Raw genomic sequence first — 20,352 nt, 5'->3', positions numbered from 1 at the left:
CCTCGCTACTGTACATAGCCTGTCTTTTTTTGTGTGTGTGTCAATTTTACCCCCTTTTTCTCCCCAATTTCGTGGTATCCAATTATTAGTAGCTACTATCTTGTCTCATCGCTACAACTCCCGTACGGGCTCGTACGGGCATCCTCTGATACACAACCCAACCAAGCCGCACTGCTTCTTAACACAGCGCGCATCCAACCCAAGCCAGCCGCACCAATGTGTCGGAGGAAACACCGTGCACCTGGCAACCTTGGCTAGCGTGCACTGCTCCCGGCCCGCCACAGGAGTCGCTGGTGCGCGATGAGACAAGGATATCCCTACCGGCCAAACCCTCCCTAACCCGGACGACGCTAGGCCAATTGTGCGTCGCCCCATGGACCTCCCGGTCACAGCCGGTTACAACAGAGCCTGGGCGCGAACCCAGAGTCTCTGGTGACACAGCTGGTGCTGCAGTACAGCGCCCTTAACCACTGCGCAACCCAGGAGGCCTTTGTTTATTTCTTTACTTACCTATTGTTCACCTTGTACTTTTTTTGCACTTGTAAGTAAGAATTTCACAGTAAGGTGAATACAACACCTGTTGTATTCGGCGCACGTGACAAATAAACTTTGATTTGATTTGATATTCCTAGTTTAATTAGTTAGGGAGTGTAAACAAAGTACAAACTTTTTTTGAATTCAAATTTCAATAGCTCCTTGGTCATGTGACCTACTGACCTCAACCAAGGTTCAGAATGTCCACTGACTACCCTTCTGTATTGCACACCCTTTAGTTTGTCAATTTTCATATCACTCAATTTTACATAATTTTTTTCAAAATGTACCATTTAAATAGCTCCTTGGTCATGTGACCTACTGACTTCAAACAAGGTTCAGAATGTACATTCAGTGAGCCTACACATTGCACACCCTTTAGTTTGTCCATTATACATTCATTTGTCAACTTTCTAATTTCAATAGCTCCTTGGTCGTGTGACCTACTGTCCCCAACCAAGGTTCAGAATGTCCACGGACTACCCTTCTATATTGCACACCCTTTAGTTTGTCCATTTTCATCTCACACAGTTGTACACATTTTTTTAAACATGTTTAATTTCAATAGTTCCCTGGTCATGTGACCTTACATCCCTCAAACTACTTTCAGAATATCCACTGACTAGCCTTATACATGGCACACCCTTTTGTTTATCCATTTTCATCTCACATGATTTTACATTAATTGCCTGCTCTGATTCCCTGAAGGACAGTCACTCACACACCTATTCACTTGGGTCTTCTCCCTGGGGCCTTCCTGACCTCCAGGCATGCCCCCATTGACCTGGTGATTCCAGGCCTCTAGTGTGAGATGGAAATGGACAAACTAAAGGGTGTGCAATGTGTAGGCCCACTGAGTACATTTTGAACCTTGTTTGAGTCAAGTAGGTCACATGACCAGGGAGCTATTGAAATTAAAATGTTTGAAAAATTCATGTAAACATGTGTGAGATGAAAATGGACAAACTAAAGGGTGTGCAATGTGCAAGAACAATGAGAGTAAATTCTGAACCTTGTTTTAGGTCAGCAGGTCACATGACCAAGGATATATTGAAATTCAAATGTTTTCAAAATTACAGTAAAATCATGTGAGATGAAAATGGACAAAATAAAGGGTGTGCAATGTTTAGGCCCACTGAGTGGACATTATGAACCTTGTTTGAGGTCAGTAGGTTACATGACCAAGGAGCTATAGAAATTTCCAATTTAGAAAAATTAATGTAAAATCACCTGATATGCAAAGGTACAAGCAAAATTGTGTGCAATATAGAAGGGCAGTCAGTGGACATTCTGAACCTTGGTTGAGGTCAGTGTCACGTCCTGACCTTAGAGACATACAAAAGGGACTATTTTAGGTTGGTCAGGGCGTGATTTGGGGGTGGGCATTCTGTTTTGTTCTTGTGTTTATATTTTATGTGTTTGGCCTGGTATGGTTCCCAATCAGAGGCAGCTGTCAATCGTTGTCTCTGATTGAGAACCATACTTAGGTAGCCTGTTTTCCCACTCTTGTTTGTGGGTGGTTGTTTTCTGTTTAGTGTGTTGTTTCACCTGACAGGACTCTTTCGTTTCTTTCATTCACTTTGTTATTTTGTTTTGTGTGTTCAGTTCTAATAAATCAACATGGACACTTACCACGTTGCATATTGGGCCGATCCTTCCTACTCCTCCACAGACGAAGGGCAGAAACGTTACAGTCAGTAGGTCACATGACCAAGGAGCTATTTAAATGTGAGTGAAAATGTATAATCTATTGAAATTAGATTTGAAATTTGATTCTTAAAATTATTTTAAAATCTCATGATGCAAATGGACAAACAAAAGGGTGTGCAATGTGTAGGTCCACTGAGTGGACATTATGAACCTTGTTGGAGGTGTGTGGGTCTAAAAAGAAGTGTGTGTCTTTGTCATCGGGTTAGCTAGAACCAGTTTTGAATGTTTTAGGAGTATTGGTTAAAGAGCTATTAAAATGTGAAAATGTTGATTTGTAACTATGTTGACGGTCCCTAACTGCTGTTGGTGGACGTAAGGAAAACTACAGGTGACTATCCGTCGAATATCCAACCTGAATCTGTCTTTACCTCGGTAGCTATCATCACCAATATTCCCTGAATTGTTCCAATTTATTTCACCTTTATTTAACCAGGTAGGCTAGTTAAGAACAAGTTCTCATTTGCAACTGCGACCTGGCCAAGATAAAGCAAAGCCGTTCGACACAAACAACAACACAGAGTTACACATGGAATAAACATACAATCAATAGTACAGTAGAAAAATCTATATACAGCATGTGGAAATGAGGTAGGATAAGAGAGGTAAGGCAATAAATAGGCCACAGTGGTGAAGTAATTACAATATAGCAATTAAACACTGGAATGGTAGAATGTGCAGAAGATGAATGTGCAAGTAGAGATACTGGGGTGCAAAGGATCAAGACAAATAAATACATTATGGGGATGAGGTAGATTGGATGGGCTATTTACAGATGAGCTACAGTGGGGCAAAAGTATTTAGTCAGTGTGTGAACCTTGTGAAGACTTACAGAAAACATTTGACCTCTGTCATTGCCAACAAAGGGTATATAACAAAGTATTGAGATACATTTTTGTGGAGTTTGGACTGTGAATGTTTGAGGATGTGGACAGGTGTCTTTTATACTGATAACAAGTTCAAACAGGTGCCATTAATACAGGTAACGAGTGGAGTACAGAGGAGCCTCTTAAAGAAGAAGTTACAGGTCTGTGAGAGCCAGAAATCTTGGTGCTTAAAGCTAGTGAGGGAGGTAAGAGTCTCCAGCTTTAGTGATTTATTTATTTATTTTTTTTTTTTTGCAGTTCGTTCCAGTCATTGGTATCAGAGAACTGGAAGGAGAGGCGCCCAAAGGAAGAATTGGCTTTGGGGGTGATCAGTGAGATATATCTGCTGGAGCGCGTGCTACGGGTGGGTGCTGCTATGGTGACCAGTGAGCTGAGATGAGGCGGGACTTTACCTAGCAGAGACTTGTAGATGACCTGGAGTCAGTGGGTTTGGCGACGTGGGTTTGGAAACATAGGCTACTAGATACTGTACAATGGGATATTATCAACACTAGACGTTCTCACCCACATCTATTTAGTTTATTTTTCTATTATTTTGGACAAAAGTTTATTCATCCTTATTTCCACCGCCATCAGATTTAAGCTCCATATCCACTTCTGCCATCGCCCGCTGAATGTAAAATGCTAACGCTCGGCGGGCCAGAGTTCAGTTTGCGTTTTTAGAATGACATTTACTGTAGGGCAGGCCACGTTTGAATACTTTTAAGCACACCCTTCTTTCTCCCCTACCTTAAAATATCACTGGTCTGATGACTGGACAGTAGATTTGTTTTAAATTTTACACCCTCTCTATAACGATTTTCAAAAATCGCTGAAGTTGGAGACTTATCTCCCTCACCAATTTCAAACATCTGCTATCTGAGCAGCTAACCGATCGCTACAGCTGTACATAGTCTATCGGTAAATAGCCCACCCAATTTTACCTACCTCATCCCCATACTGTTCATATTTATTTACTTTTCTGATCTTTTGCACACCAATATCTCTACCTGTACATGACCATCTGATCATTTATCACTCCAGTGTTAATCTGCAAAATTGTAATTATTTGCCTACCTCCTCATGCCTTTTGCACACAATGTATATAGACTTTTTTTCTACTGTGTTAATTGTTTACTCCATGTGTAACTCTGTCTGTTCACACTGCTATGCTTTATATTGGCCAGGTCGCAGTTGCAAATGAGAACTTGTTCTCAACTAGCCTACCTGGTTAAATAAAGGTGAAATAAAATAAATTTAAAAAATCCCTCATTTTCCTGTGGGCGAAAACAACTAGTTGATGAGAGGGGTCGAAGGAGAATGGCAAGAATCGTGCAACCTAACAGGTGGGTCACAAACAGAAAAATAACAGCGCAGCATCTCGAAACGCACAACTCTTCGATCCTTGTCACAGATGGGCTATTGCAGCAGACGACCACAACGAGTTCCACTCCTATCAGCTAAAAACAAGAAGCTGTTCCAGTGGGCACGTGATCACCAACACTGGGCAATTTAGAAGTGGAAAAACATCACCTGGGACATGACAGTGAGATCAGTTTCCTTGAGTGGCCTGCGCAGTCCCCAGACCTCAAGCCATTAGAGCATCTATTGAGAGATGGAACAGGCTGTTCACAGCATGAATGTACCGCCGTCCAATCTGCAGCAACTGCGTGATGTCATGACGTCAGCATGGACCAACATCGCTGTGCAACGTTTCCGACATCAAAACATTGATGTAGCAATTAAGGAATCTAGATTTAACATGTGTGTTAAAAATCTGTCAGTGGCGGCCACCTGGGCAGCTTGGTCCCGTTTCAATTTAAACCCCTGAAACATATCAAAGCCAGCCCACGGAAACATAGAACTAGGCCTGTCCTATCACATTCTTTTGTCATTTTCTTACTCTCTTTCTTAAGAGAGACAACTCTCTTATTGTGACCTATGTATTATATGTTAACTTTGACGCCCTCTATTGACGAGATACAGATCTTTACGTAGCCAGGGTTGGATCTCAATACAGCTTCCTCTCCACTTCCGCTTTAATAATCTACACTGATTTGAAATAACTGAACAGGTGAAACCAAAATCCCAGTATCCACCATATTGCTTTCACCTGTCCAGGGTTTTCAGATCTTTGCAGGTGAAGGGAAGGAGCCAAGGAGATGAGCCAAGAGTATTGACATTTCCCCAGTGTATGTGTATGAAAATGACTCAAATGAAGTAGGCTTAGTATGCTGCCTGCCAATTATTCTTGCCAGCAGTTCATTGATAAATGCCAACTTCAGTTTGCAGGTGACAGCTGCACCCTATTTCAGCCAACCGTTCTTGTGAGGTAAGAGGAACCCACCTTACTCGTTTGGACGCTTTCTTATGTTCTTCGAGAGAAAGAGTCAACAAAGGGAGGACAGGGAAGTAGGTTACTTTTTACAGCCTCGCTCAAATAATCAATGGTTCGTGCAATCCGGGATCCCTGGGACGTCCCTACACTAAACTCTAACCACTACCCCAACCCTTACCTAAACCCAAACTTAGCCATTTTAAATGTCAACTTCAATTGGGTGATGTCAGAGTCTGGAAAGTCCCAAGGATTCCGTTTCAAAGAATCGAATCCAGACAACAACAAAAAACTATTCGGCACAACCCCCCTTTCAACAACCACAGCAACTTCTTTTACAATCGGTAAAGGCTAGGTGGGCAAATTATATATTGCCACAAGTTCACAGACAAACAAATACCGCAGGCAATCCTAATGGTAAGAGGTGGAAAGCATCACCGTGGGAAGTAGTTTGAGGTGGGGGTGTTGCGATTATTTTTTTATTTTTTTAAGGGGTTGAGAAATAAAAAGCCCATGCTGAAGATGTAAATATTGGTCGGGACTAGTAAAGGCTCAGTTCACTACCTTTGTGAACAAATGTAAACTAAATGTATTTAAATGTTTACCAGCATTTGTAACTTGAGTCTAATCATTATCTGTACAAAAAAGTGAATCTGATAAACAGGCTCTGTCCAGTTTGTTTAAATACTTTGCAAATGCACTTTATTTCTATGTGAGAACTGAAATGGTCTATTCATTTTTTTTTTTGTAGACACTCTTAACCAGAGCAACTTACATTAGTGAGGGCATACATTATCATACTATTTCAAACTGGTACCCCAGGGGACTTGAACCCACAACCCTAGCATTACAAACACCATGCTCTACCAACTGCACCACATTACATAAACCCAAACTAACTTTGCACTTTTTGATGTAGCCTAAATGTTTGAGGACCGTGTTTTGTCCTTTCTGGATTCCATTAGAATCAATCAAATGTATTTATGAAGCCCTTTTTTACATCAGCCGATGTCTCAAAGTGCTTTACAGAAACCCAGCCTAAAACCACAAACAGCAAGCACTGTAGATGTAGACGCACGGTGGCTAGGAATAACTCCCTAGAAAGGCAGGAACCTAGGAAGAAACCTAGAGAGAAACCATGCTTTGAGGGGTATCCAGTCCTCTTCTTGCTGTGGTGGGTGGAGATTATAACAGTACATGGCCAAGATGTTCAAATGTTCATAGATGACCAGCAGAGTCAAATAATAATAATCACAGTGGGTGTAGAGGGTGCAACAGGTCAGCACCTCAGGAGTAAATGTCAGTTGGCTTTTCATAGCCGAGCATTCATAGTTAGAGACAGCAGGTGCGGTAGAGAGAGAGAGCCGAAAATAGCCAGTCTGGTACAAGTTGGCACGTCCGGTGAACTGGTCAGGGTTCCATAGCCGCAGGCAGAACAGTTGAAATTGGAGCAGCAGCACAACCAGGTGGACTGGGGACAGAAAGGAGTCATCAGGCCAGGTAGTCCTGAGGCATGTTCCCAGGGCTCAGGTCCTCCGCGAGGGGAGGGAGAGAGAGGGAATTAGAGGGTGCATACTTAAATTCACACAGGACACAGGATAAGACAGGATAAATACTCCAGATATAACAGACTGACCCTAGCCCCCCGACACAAACTATTGCAGCATAAATACTGGAGGCTGAGACAGGATGGGTCGGGAGACACTGATGCCGCGTCCAACAATACCCACCGGACAGGGCCAACCAGACAGGATAGAACCCCACAGCAGGGGTTCAAACTGTAGAACCCAGTTCCTACATTTGAATACAAAAATGTATTTTATCAAAGAAATCTATGCTACATTTTATTTCTGGGACTCTCAAGATGACAAATCAGAGCAATATTACTGAATGTAAGTACATTATATACCTTCAGAGGTGAATATATCAAACCAGTTGCCGTGATAAGTTTTGTTGTTGTTGTGCACTCCCCTCAAACAATAGCATGGCATAGCTACTGTAAATTGTACAGTGCATTTAGATTAACAATAATTGAAGCTTTCTGCCCATATAAGAATTGTCTAATGTATGTCCTGGGAAATTGTTACTTACAAACGTCATGCTAATCACGTTAGCGCAACCATCCCGGTGGAGGTTCACTGATCCCGTAAAGGTTTTAAAGGTCGAGACAGAGTCTGCGTCTCTCACATGGGTAGACAGACCATTCCATAAATCTTGCTCTATAGGAGAAAGCCCTACCTCCAGCTGTTTGCTTAGAAATTCTAGGGACAATAAGGAGGCCTGCGTCTTGTGACCATAGTGTAGGTATGTACAGCAGGACTAAATCAGAGAGATAGATAGGAGCCAGCCCATGCTTTGTAGGTTAGCAGTAAAACCTTGAAATCAGCCCTAGCCCTGGAAACCAATGTAGAGGGGCTAGCACTGGCGTAATATGATCAATTGTTTTTGTTCTAGTCAAGATTCTTGAGGTGGCAGGTAGCCTGGTGGTTAGAGCGTTGGACTAGTAACCAAAAGGTTGCAAGATCGAATTCCAGAGCTGCCCCTGAACAAGGCAGTTATATATATCTAAAAAAAAATCTAGCAGCTGAAGTTTATTTAGTGCTTTATCCGGGTAGTCGGAAAGTAGAGCTTTGCAGTAGTCTAATCTAGAAGTGAAAAAAGCATGGATTCACTTTTCTGCATCATTTTAGAACAAAGTTTCAGATTTTTGCAATGTTACGTAGATGGAAAAAAGCTGTCCTTAGAATGACAATTGCAGAGAAAGAGACAAGGCAACAACTCTTACAATTCCTACCATTGAATCGTGCAAGATACTGTTCTTAATTATACAACTACCTTTTTTGCCAAAGCTGAGATGTGAAAATGTTTTTTTTTGCCAGGGCTACAGATGTCTATCGTTCACTAATACTAGTAAAGGCAAAGTGCACTAGTTTTGGAAAATATTCCCCCCCCCCCCAAATTTTTATTTTATTTTTATAAGCCCCCTCAGCACCCCTACTTCCCGTGGCCATGGCTCGAAGGGATTCATGAAGTTGTAAATATTGGAACTATTTTGGTTATAATTTTGGTTATAATTTTAAGGGATATTTTGATCTGTTGTGTCAGCCGAGATGCATTATTGACTGGGGGAAATACAATACTGTAAATTGTAAATTTAAATTGCTCATGCAATGGGAGATTGCCTAACATTTGTTTTGACAGGATCGGAAAGGGCGATATGATGACATGCTGGATTTGGAGTGTGAGGGAGAAGTTATGGTTAGACTTGCACTGTTGAATAGCATCATTCTAATCTGAGTAGCCTACATATGTTTTCTTTCATCCAAGACACAGGACCAATCCCTCTGTGTAATTGTATAAATCCTCTGTGAAAGAATACACATAGGCTACCTAGCGCAAGAATGTACTGTTATGGAGTGTAGCCCACCCTTCCCAGTGGGCAAAACCTGATTTGAATCATGAAGTATTAGCTCGAACACCCCCCCCCCCCCCCCCCCCAAAAAAAAATACTGACCAGAATATGATTTACACTACATGACCAAATGTATGTGGACACGTGCTCTTCAAACATCTCATTCCAAAATCATGGCCATTAATATGTAGTTGGTCCCCCCCTTTGCTGCGAAAACAGCCTCCACTCTTCTGGGAAGGCTTTTCACTAGATGTTGGAACATTGCTGTGGGGACTTGCTTCCACTCAGCCACAAGAGCATTAGTGAGTGTAACAGTACTCTTCTTGCGTTGTGTACAATCAGTCATCGACACGGAACTCCAACATGTAGCACCAGTCATGTAGATTTATTCTGATAGGAATGGCACAAAATTGCACGTCATGCAATGCACGTCTCACCATCCAACTCTGCACTCACGCACGCTGGTTTGGTGCTTGTTCACTGGGTAGTTACCAAAATAATACAATTACAATATACAATATAATATCTTTAACAATATACCTGTTAGGAACGGCACAAAATTGCACGTCATGCAATGCACGTCTCACCATCCATCTCTCACGCACTGTACAAAATATATGAACCCCCCCCCCACCAGACACAGTAAGTTGCTAGCTAGTACTGGCGGGAATTCTTTACAACAAAATGCACAACAAATATTCTCCAAAAACCGCTGCATCTTATGTTCGAATAACATTTACAAACAATTTGATATAAATTGTACATTTAAATCATCACTTGAGAGTATAAAAATCACTTTTGATGTACAGTGCTTTGCAACCAACAACTTACCGCTGGTTTGGTGCTTGTTCACTGGGAGGATTCTAACTGGAACATCCCCCCTCGTAAGCAAGCTACGCAAACCAGCCAATAAGATGCCATGTTGAGTAGGTGAAAGCAAGACAAACTCAAACCAAAAACCCATTGGCTTAACAATAAAGTGGCAAGGGGAATCACCAATATAACCCTGTTACATGAGGTCAGGCACAATGTTATTGTATGCTGTAGCATTACGATTTCCCTTCACTGGAACTAAGGGGCCTAGCCCGAACAATAAAAAAACAGCCTCAACCCATTATTCCTCCTCCCTCAAACTTTACATTTGGCACTATGCATTGGGGAAGGTAGAGTTCTCCTGGCATCCGCCAAACACAGATTTGACCTTCGGACTGAGATGTTGAATCTTGTTTCATCACTCCAGAGAACGCGTTTCCACTCCAGCCGACGCTTGGCATTGCATATTGTGATCTTAGGCTTGTGTGCGGATGCTCGGCCATAGAAAACCATTTCAAGAAGCTCTCAACGAACTGTTCTTGTTCTGACTTTGTTTCCAGGGACAATATGGAACTCAGTAGTGAGTGTTGCAACTGAGGACAGGTGATTGTTACGCACTACGCGCTTCAGGACTCGGATGTGCCGTTCTGTGAGCTTTTGTGGTCTACCACTTCGCGCCTGAGCCGTTGTTGCTCCTTCACAATAACAGCATTTACATTTGATCGGGGCAGCTCTAGCAGGGCAGACAATTGACAAACTGACTTGTTGGAAAGGTGGCATCCTATGACGATGCCACATTGAAAGTCACTGAACTCTTCAGTAAGGCAATTCTACTGCCAATGTCTGTCAATGGAGATTGTATGGCTGTGTGCTCGATTTTATACACCTGTCAGCAACAGGTCTGGCTGAAATAGGGTTTCCACATACTTTTCTATATTTAGTGTATTTTTCTGACCACCATACGACCAGCTGGTCATACTTCTGAGCACTATATTAAGTGCTATATTTTGTAGTCTACTGGCCATAGGGATAACGTCAGTGCTTGGACGTCCCAACGATCCCGTTTAGACTTTTCAAACAATCAAGTCCAGACAAAGAAACTATTCGGCACACCCTGCCTTTCAGCAACCACCAGCTAAGCGAGCAAATCGTATATTGCCATTAGTTCACAGACAAACAACCACTGCAGGCAGTCCTAATGGTAAGCGGCGGAGCGCTGCTCTCACTTGAAGCGACTGCTGTCATTTTGAATATTGGAACTATTATGGTTATACATTTAAGTGGTGTTAGCCGAGATGTATTATTTGTTGGGGGAAATACAATGTTTTAAATTGTAAACGGATGGTAAATTGCTCTTGAGTTATTATGGGAGATAGCCTAACATTGGTTAACATTTGTGTTGACAGGATCTGAAAGGGCGATATGATGCTATGGTGGATTTGGAGTGTGAGGGAGAAGTTATGGTGAGCCTTGCACTGTTGAATAGCATAGTTCTGTTCTAATCTGAGTAGACTACATATGTTTTCTTTAATCCAAGAGCAAGGACCAATCCTTCTGTGTAATTTTATAAATCTGTGAATGAATGCATATAGGCTACCTAGCCCAAGAATGTACTGTTAAGGAGTGCAGCCTACCCTTCCCAGTTGGTAAAACCTGAATGAATGACATAATATTCTTGTCGCAAACTGGTTGAATATATATATATATATATATATTTTAGTTGGTCTTAATTATTTGTGACCTATCTGACCAGCTGGTCATAATTCTGACAGTAATATGTGGGCTACTGGTCATACCTCATAACCTGGTAATGACCGTTTATTACCTACTGTGAAAAGTATTGCAGAGGATAGTTGGATATTGAAAACACAATTCATTACATTTGTATTTGTTTCCATAGTCACCAATTAAAGTTGAAATCTCCAACATTCTTACATTTAAAATAGATCAAGCAATGGCAAAAACAAATCTATACCACAATTTATGGCACATCTGCATACAGTAATTGTTTCATAATTCACCCACATACATTACATGCATAGAAATACTGGGACAGAGTATATAAAGGCTGATTGTTTTATTTGATTGATTAATAAAAGTGGTGTGACGGGTTAGATCCTCATCAAGGACCTCTGAGCACAGAAGGTGATCTGGAGCGTGGTTTCCCTCTTGAAGAGTTGTGCATTACAACTGTATCATCCCTGAAGACATTTTTTGGACTCTGCTAAAGTATTTCCATGGTACTAGTTGAAGAAGCTTGTGGCAGTTATCACTAAGTTATATCTTCAAAAAATAGCAACTTTTTTATGCAGACTTTGCATCCTCCTCCACCATGGTGGTCAGGGGCATATTTTAGGACTTTCCAGAGGGCCCGCAACTCATTAACCTCCTACATTTTCTGGCTTTTCATGACACTTCAGCATACAAAGCGAAGAATATAAGTTAACGAATGGCATATTGTGGGCATGCAGGACACAACAGTAACGCAGAGTATAATATCTTTAAAAAGTCAGAATCTACAAAGAAATTCTCATTGTCTATGTCAAATGTCTCAACTGCTTACATTTACTTACCAACTACAATGGAGCACACACACGAGTGGTAAGCGAAGGCATGTTTGCTCCTCTGTCCCTTCATATTGAAGTGGGACATGTATTCATTGGTCATCAATCTGAAACATTTTAAGAAAGAGGATATCAATATTAGATAGCAGTTGGATAATTATAATTTTGAACTAATCTCTACATTTTAAAGTTTTGCTTAATGTTAATACATGTTGTAATATTCAAACAACTTTTTCTAAATGCCCCACTCCGTATTCCTGGGGACAGAGGTTCCCCAAATTGAGGACAGCTTGGCAGTCTTAAAAGGATACTTCAGGATTTTGGCAATGAGGCCCGATATCTACTTCCCCAGAGTTAAATTAACTATTGGATACCACTTTTGTCTCTGTGTCCGGTATGAAGGATGTTAAGAACTAGTTTCCTGAGCCAATGTTAATTAGCGTTACCACAATGCAAGCAGATATCCATAGACTTCCAGTCACTGACTATCGCTAGTCTGAAGTAGATAAAGGACCCGAAGTATCATTTTAATTTTTTTTTTTTTAAAGGTAAAGAGGCAATAAAATACAATATTTTTCAAAAGCTATGTGACTGTCAAATCATTCCTGCAACAAATATTGTCAGGGAGAATGGGCAAGAGAAATGTGAGAAACTTTACATGACTCACCAAGGGAGGTGTCTGTTGAATCAGGACACAAGGGTTTTGCACCAAAAAAAAAAAAGGCGAGTTAAAATAGGATTTTATTTGCTTTACACAGACTTATATTATTAGAAGCAGTGCTAATTTAAGATGGATCTACTTACACTACACTGTTAGAAAAAATGTTTCCAAAAGAGTTCTTTGGCTGTCCCCATAGGAGAACCCTTTTTGGTTCCGCATATAACTATTTTTAGTTCCAGGTAGAACCCTTTTGGGTTCTGTTGAACTTTCTGTGGAAAGGGTTCTACATGGAACCCAAAAGAGTACTACCTGGAACCAAAAAGGGTTATTCAAAGGTTTCTCCTACGGGGACAGCTGATGAACCCTTTTAGGTTCTAGCTAGCATCTTTATCGTTTTTGTGTAAGATCAAACAATCATGGGCAGCTGAATAGCATGTCTCTTGGGAAATCCAGTCTCAGTGAGACCTGATGCAGAGAAAATGTTAATGATCATCAGCATAGCTAGTACAACCCTACTGTAGTTTGTACAAAGCTGGTTAGTAGGAATCTATACACATTGAAGATCATAGTATCAAACAGAAAAAAAAGAAACAAAATTGCACAAAAAAAACTTACTGCCAAAACTGGATTTAAGGAGTAGTGGTGCTGCTCTCTCCTTTTGTGGCAGAATAGGTCACTGGTAATGGAGTGGGCCATGCATTAGGTCATTGACATGTTTCAGGAACTGTAAAGACCGAGAGGAATCACAATTAACCATTACCTAAGGCCTTCACTAAAGTTAGACTTAGCCTAGCAAGTTCATTGACTGTTGCCCCTCAGCAGTCTGGCAGACATAGAGAGAGAGAGAGAGATCGACAGAGACATAGAGAGAGCAAAACATATGCTATTTACATTTCTTAGTCAGCCGGCTGGATAACTTCTGTACTCCTTCCCTTTGTTCCCTCCTCCATCCTGGCATCCAAGCTAGAAGATTCCTGCAAAAAAAGTAACATTGGAATGAGTGAGGGAGAGCAGGAAAACTGTATCCTATTCTGTAATCATCAGGAACTGATTTTCTTATTTACAATGACTGCCTACCCCGGCCAAACCTGGACGACGCTGGGCCAATTGTGCGCCGCCCTATGGGACTCCCAATCAAGGCCGGATGTGATCTAGCCTGATATGCATACCTCCTTATTTAGCTACTAAAATTAAAATAAAATGACTGCACGTATGTTAATTGCTTAAAAGAGTTATGGGAAAATAGTCATTTTCAGGGTCAAATTCAGGTGCAATAATTGACTGATTTATTTATGGGAATAAATGTGATTAAAAATAGGGTTGTGTAAATACTGGTGGATTGTAGTAGGATATTGAAAGACAAAAGACAGACCTAAGTGTTATTTGTTAAATTCTGAAAAATGTAGTTAGTCGTATTAGAACATCAAAACAGCATTCAGTGGAACAGAAGAAACATGCAGCACAATAAACAGTGCAATTAGCTAACACTGACAATATTACCATTAGAAGCCAACACACAGTAAGCTATCAGATATCATTAATTAAACCACCATTATTTAATTGTACTGCAGTTTTACGGCAAAAAAAAATGGTAAGGGTATCCTGTATTATTGTACATGGGGCGGCAGAGTAGCCTAGTGGTTAGAGCTTTGGACTAGTAACCGGAAGGTTGCAAGTTCAAATCCCAGAGTTGACAAGGTACAAATCTGTCGTTCTGCCCCTGAACAGGCAGTTAACCAACTGTTCCTAGGCTGTCATTGAAAATAAGAATTTGTTCTTAACTGAATTGCCTGGTTAAATAAAGGATAAAAAAAAAAAATCTTACATGCTTACACCTAGAACAAATTTTATGGAAGTGAATGTGCACTTTCAAATTGGATGGACTGCAAACTACAAAAAACACTGTCATAGCCTGTAGTACCAGCAAAAGTATCAGATTCTCTAAATTAGGGACCATCTCTGATAGCTATAGGACCAGAGACTGTCACAAATGTTTGCTTTTATTTTACCTATCAAATTAGCTGAATTGGAGGTGAAATATCACATTTCTTTGAAAAAAAAAAAAACACTGCTCAAAAAAATAAAGGGAACACTAAAATAACACATCCTAGATCTGAATGAATGAAATACTTTTTTCTTTACATAGTTGAATGTGCTGACAACAAAATCACACAATTATCAATTCAAATCAAATGTGTCAACCCATGGAGGTCTGGATTTGGAGTCACACAAAATTAAAGTGGGAAACCACACTACAGGCTGATCCAACTTTGATGTAATGTCCTAAAAACAAGTCAAAATGAGGCTCAGTAGTGTGTGTGTGGCCTCCACATGCCTGTATGACCTCCCTACAATGCCTGGGCATGCTCCTGATAAGGTGGCGGATGGTCTCCTGAGGGATCTCCTCCCAGACCTGGACTAAAGCATCCGCCAACTCCTGGACAGTCTTTGGTGCAACGTGGTGTTGGTGGATGGAGTGAGACATGATGTCCCAGATGTGCTCAATTGGATTCAGGTCTGGGGAACGGGCGGGCCAGTCCATAGCATCAATGCCTTCCTCTTGCAGGAACTGCTGACACACTTTCCAGCCACATGAGGTCTAGCATTGTCTTGCATTAGGAGGAACCCAGGGCCAAACGCACCAGCATATGGTGTCACAAGGGAATCTCATCTCGGTACCTAATGGCAGTGAGGTCTAGCATTGTCTTGCATTAGGAGGAACCCAGGGCCAAACGCACCAGCATATGGTGTCACAAGGGGATCTCATCTCGGTACCTAATGGCAGTCAGGCTACCTCTGGCGAGCACATGGAGGGCTGTGCGGCTCCCCAAAGAAATGCCACCCCACACCATGACTGACCCACCGCCAAACCGGTCATGCTGGAGGATGTTGCAGGCAGCAGAACCTTCTCCACTGCGTCTGCAGACTCTGTCACGTCTGTCACATGTGCTCAGTGTGAACCTGCTTTCATCTGTGAAGAGCACAGGGCGCCAGTGGCGAATTTGCCAATCTTGGTGTTCTCTGGCAAATGCCAAATGTCCTGCACGGTGTTGGGCTGTAAGCACAACCCCCACCTGTGGACGTCGGGCCCTCATACCACCCTCATGGAGTCTGTTTCTGACCGTTTGAGCAGACACATGCACATTTGTGGCCTGCTGCAGGTCATTTTGCAGGGCTCTGGTAGTGCTCCTCCTGCTCCTCCTTGCACAAAGGCGGAGGTAGCGGTCCTGCTGCTGGGTTGTTGCTCTCCTACGGCCTCCTCCACGTCTCCTGATGTACTGGCCTGTCTCTTGGTAGCGCCTCCATGCTCTAGACACTATGCTGACAGACAAACCTTGCCACAGCTCGCATTGATGTGCCATCCTGGATGAGCTGCACTACCTGAGCCACTTGTGTGGGTTGTAGACTCCGTCTCATGCTACCACTAGAGTGAAAGCACCGCCAGCATTCAAAAGTGACCAAAACATCAGCCAGGAAGCATAGGAACTGAGAAGTGGTCTGTGGTTATCACCTGCAGAACCACTCCTTTATTGGGGGTGTCTTGCTAATTGCCAAAATTTCCACCTGTTGTCTACTCCATTTGCACAATAGCACGTGAAATGTATTGTCAGTGTTGCTTCCTAAGTGGACAGTTTGATTTCACAGAAGTGTGATTGACTTGGAGTTACATTGTGGTGTTTAAGTGTTCCCTTTATTTTTTTGAGCAGTGTATATATTTCATCACCTGGTGAGTAAAAACCTCAAATGGCCCTACTCCTGAAGAAATTAATCTGTCTGGATAAGCTGAAGTGGACTCGGCCCGAATACCATTATCAAATAAAATTGTATTTGTCACATTCGCCAAATACAACCTTAACGTGAAATGCTTACTTTTACAAGCCATTAACCAACAATGCAGTTAAGAAAAATAAGGGTTAAGAAAATATTTACTGAATAAACTAAAGTATAGCACAAATAAGTCCCACAATAAAATAAGAATAACGAGGCTATATACAGGGGGTACTGGTACCAAGTCAATGTGCGGTGGGACATGTAGGTAGGGGTAAAGTGACTATGCATAGATAATAAACAGCGAGTAGCAGTAGCGTAAAAAAAAAGGGGGGTGTCAATACAAATAGTCCAGGTAGCCATTTGATGAACTGTTCAGAAATGCTACGGCTTGGGGATAAAGGCTGTTATTAAGGAGCCTTTTTGACCTAGACTTTGTGCTCTGGTACTGCTTGCCGTGCGGTAGCAGAGAGAACAGTCTATGATTAGGGTGGCTGGAGTCTGACCATTTTTAGGGCCCTCCTCTGACACCGCCTGGTATAGAGGTCCCGGATGGCAGGAAGCTTAGCCCCAGTGATGTACTGGGCCATACGCACTACCCTCTGTAGAGCATTGTGATCGGATGCCGAGCAGTTGCCATACCAGGCAGTGACGCAACCATGCTCGATGGTGCAGCTGTAGACCCTTTTGTGGATCTGAGGACCTATGCCAAATCCTTTCAGCCTCCAAGGGGGAATGGGCAGTGTTGTGCCCTCTTCACGACTGTCTCGGTGTGTTTGGACCATGATAGTTTGTTGGTGATGTGGACACCAAGGAATATGAAGCTCTCAACCTGCTCCACTACAGCCCCATCGATGTGAATGGGGGCCGTGCTAGGCCCACCTTCTCCTGTAGTCCATGATCATCTCCTTTGTCTTGATCACGTTGAGGGAGAAGTTGTTGTCCTGGCACCACTCTGCCAGGTCTCTGACCTCCTCCCTATAGGCTGTCTCATCGTTGTCGATGATCAGGCCTACCACCATTGTGTCATCGGCAAACTTAAGAATGGTGTTGGAGTCCTGCTTGGCCTCGCAGTCGTGGGTGAACTGGGAGTATAGGAGGGGACTAAGCACACACCCTTAAACTGCCCCCGTTTTGAGGATCAGCGTGGCAGTTGGATGCAGATTCTGAGAAAAACCTGACAATCAAAACTCACCTTGGGCTGTGCAAGTATCGTCGCCTTAGCCACGGTGTCTCAAGTGCTACTTACCTTTTTTTAGTTGGTCATGGACCTACAAGGAATCACTGTACGATGTGAGCACTGTGATCTCCCACATCATGGACAACTGAGAATAAAACCCCATTGTGTTTGCTTTGCGGACACTATTGAACACAGAGAAGAACTAGGCCCAGATTGAAAAAGAGGCCCTGCCAATCTTCGGAGTCTAGAAATTACATAAATATCTATACGGACGAAAGTTCATGTTGATTACAGACCAAAAGCCTCTTCTGGCTATCTTGGGACGCAAGTCTGCTGTTCTAACCTTAGCAGCATTGAGAATGCAAAGATGGCACTCATACTCATGCCGAACGACGACATCGAATACAGAAAGTCATCTGTTCACAGTAACACGGACGTGTTGTCAGGACTACCAAGAGAAGACAAAGACATCACAGCTGAGGGGGGAAGCATATTATACTTCTCACATGTGGATGAGCTGCCAATTTTTGCAAAATACTGAGCAAAGTACAAGAAAAGATCCTCTACTCAGCAAAGTGTGGCTCACAGTAAATGGGTGGCCATGCTACGTGACAGGTGAAACTATACTTCGTGAGAAGACACGAGTTGTCTAAACATCCTGGCACCTGTCATGAAGGCCTTAGCCCGTAGCTACATCTGATGGCCAGAGTTGGACAGTGACATTCGGAAGGAAGTGCAGAGTTGCCAAATCTGCCAAACAGTACAGAAGATGCCGGCTGTCGCACCACTTCACCCTTAGAGAATTCACATTTGTTTCACTGAAAAGGACAATCAGAACTTTTTAAGAGATCATCAACAGCTATTCAAAGTGTTTGGAAGTTATTCACGTGACATCAGCAAACCTCATCAAAAAGCTACAAAGGCTGTTCACAGCCTACAGATCGTGCAAACAAAATCATCTCAGACAATGGACCCCAGCTGGTCTCTTCCGATTTGAAACAATTCCTGAAAAACAATGGCATCAAGCAGACCCTTCTTCCCACCTACCATCCTGCCTCGAACAACCAGTACTTAATTTGTGTAACGTATACGCTGGGAGTCAGGAAGCAGGTGCAGAAGGTGAGTTTAATGATAAGAATAAGGCAGGTGTACGTGGTGAATGTGACCAAAACTGCCTGATTACTGAGGGCTAAATAAAGGGAGAGTAATCAAGGTGATGAGGCCACGTGTGCATAACAATTGGGAGCAGGTGTGCGTAATGATGGTTGCCAGGACCAGTGGTTAGTAGACCTGCGACATCGAGCGCTGGATCCACCTCTCCTTTTTGGACTTTCATTTCGGGAACTATTTGGCCAGAGCTGGTACCTCTCAAGGCATGATTATTTATTTTTTTCTCTCTTTTTGCAATGTAAAAATTCCTGATATTATTGTGTTGATTTGGGTTGGCTAGGGCTTAAAGTTTGCGCAACATTGTAGCCTGTGTTGGTGTCTGTGAGAAGCAGGCCTGTGTCTCTCACAGACCTGGAACGAGATTCACATTCTATGATCTCTCTCCCGATAGACATGAATTAGCCTGAAACTCTCCTCTCTCCAGCGTTGCACTTCATAATTTATTTCCTTATAGAATCATAGCTGCGCAAAGGGTTCGGGGGAGGGGGGTCCGCAGCACCCCTGAGAGTTACTGATGTCTGTTCAGAAATAAATTAAATAATTCAGAATAGCATATCATTTAACCAAAATATTTGATCAACTTCTAAATAGGCTTTTTGTTTTACAAAGTAAAACAAGCGAGAGAGAGAGAGAGAGAGAGAGAGAGAGAGAGGGGCTTATGGCACTAGTGCATCGGCCATCACCAGCCAGTGAGCTGCACATCATTGGGTGAGTCAGTGAAACTGAAAAGCTTAAGACACATTTCCTCCTCATAGGAGGAAATGTTGCCTAGGCAATTGATGGATTTAAGACAAGGTTGTTTTCATTGATCTCAGTTTGTCAAAGTAGCCTGTCATTTCGAATTCCGAGTTGGATGACCGTTCAAAACTAATTTTCCCAGTTGGAGCAAATTTTTTTCTTCCCGACTTCCCAGTTGTCTTGAACGCACTGACGTTGGAAGTCGGAGATTAAAAAGATTATGCCAAAGTCTCCAGTCATGTAGAATTGCATGAAATGAGTTTATGAAAGGCCACATTTTTCCTCAGACTCTAGGCCACTAAAAATGGTATCCATGTGTGACTACTGCTCTATGCCACTATGCAAATGCGATGACAAGGTGATCTCCTTTTTCCGGTACCTCAGAGGTCCCTAGGTCAGTGTTTACAACTTCCATGCAGTGACCCTTTAAAGATTCACTGGACATTTGAGAAGCAGTGCTGAAGTTCAGCAGCATTCTATATTTGGTTTTCACCTGGTTGAGTGCTTCAAATCTCTCATCCAAGAGTCGACCACAATGTTGAAGTAGTTGACTCCAAGGTTTTTCAGTGCGTCAGTCACTGGTTCATCAGGAGCCTCATAGCTG

The 20,352-nt window shown here is 42.4% G+C and overlaps 1 protein-coding gene across 6 annotated transcripts in view; it reads left to right on the top strand.

Annotated features, from left to right (window-relative positions):
• The first annotated feature begins 5,308 nt into the window (after positions 1–5,308).
• Positions 5,309–20,352, top strand: part of LOC109872222 (uncharacterized) — a 39,508-nt gene continuing 24,464 nt past the window's right edge. For 4 of the 6 annotated variants that reach the window (XM_020463383.2, XM_020463382.2, XM_031807387.1 and 1 more), the window contains exons 1-2: positions 10,800–10,868; positions 11,074–11,130. In XM_020463383.2, coding sequence (XP_020318972.1) covers positions 10,866–10,868; positions 11,074–11,130 — 60 coding nt within the window. In that variant the 5' untranslated portion in view covers positions 10,800–10,865. Of the gene's footprint in view, positions 5,440–10,799; positions 10,869–11,073; positions 11,131–20,352 lie in introns of those variants that run through there. The other 2 variants (XM_020463384.2, XM_031807388.1) reach the window with 2 other exon arrangements.

This window comes from Oncorhynchus kisutch, linkage group LG27 (genome assembly GCF_002021735.2).
Source record: "Oncorhynchus kisutch isolate 150728-3 linkage group LG27, Okis_V2, whole genome shotgun sequence".
Classification (NCBI taxonomy): domain Eukaryota; kingdom Metazoa; phylum Chordata; class Actinopteri; order Salmoniformes; family Salmonidae; genus Oncorhynchus; species Oncorhynchus kisutch.
This window is presented reverse-complemented; position numbering and strand designations above follow the sequence as displayed.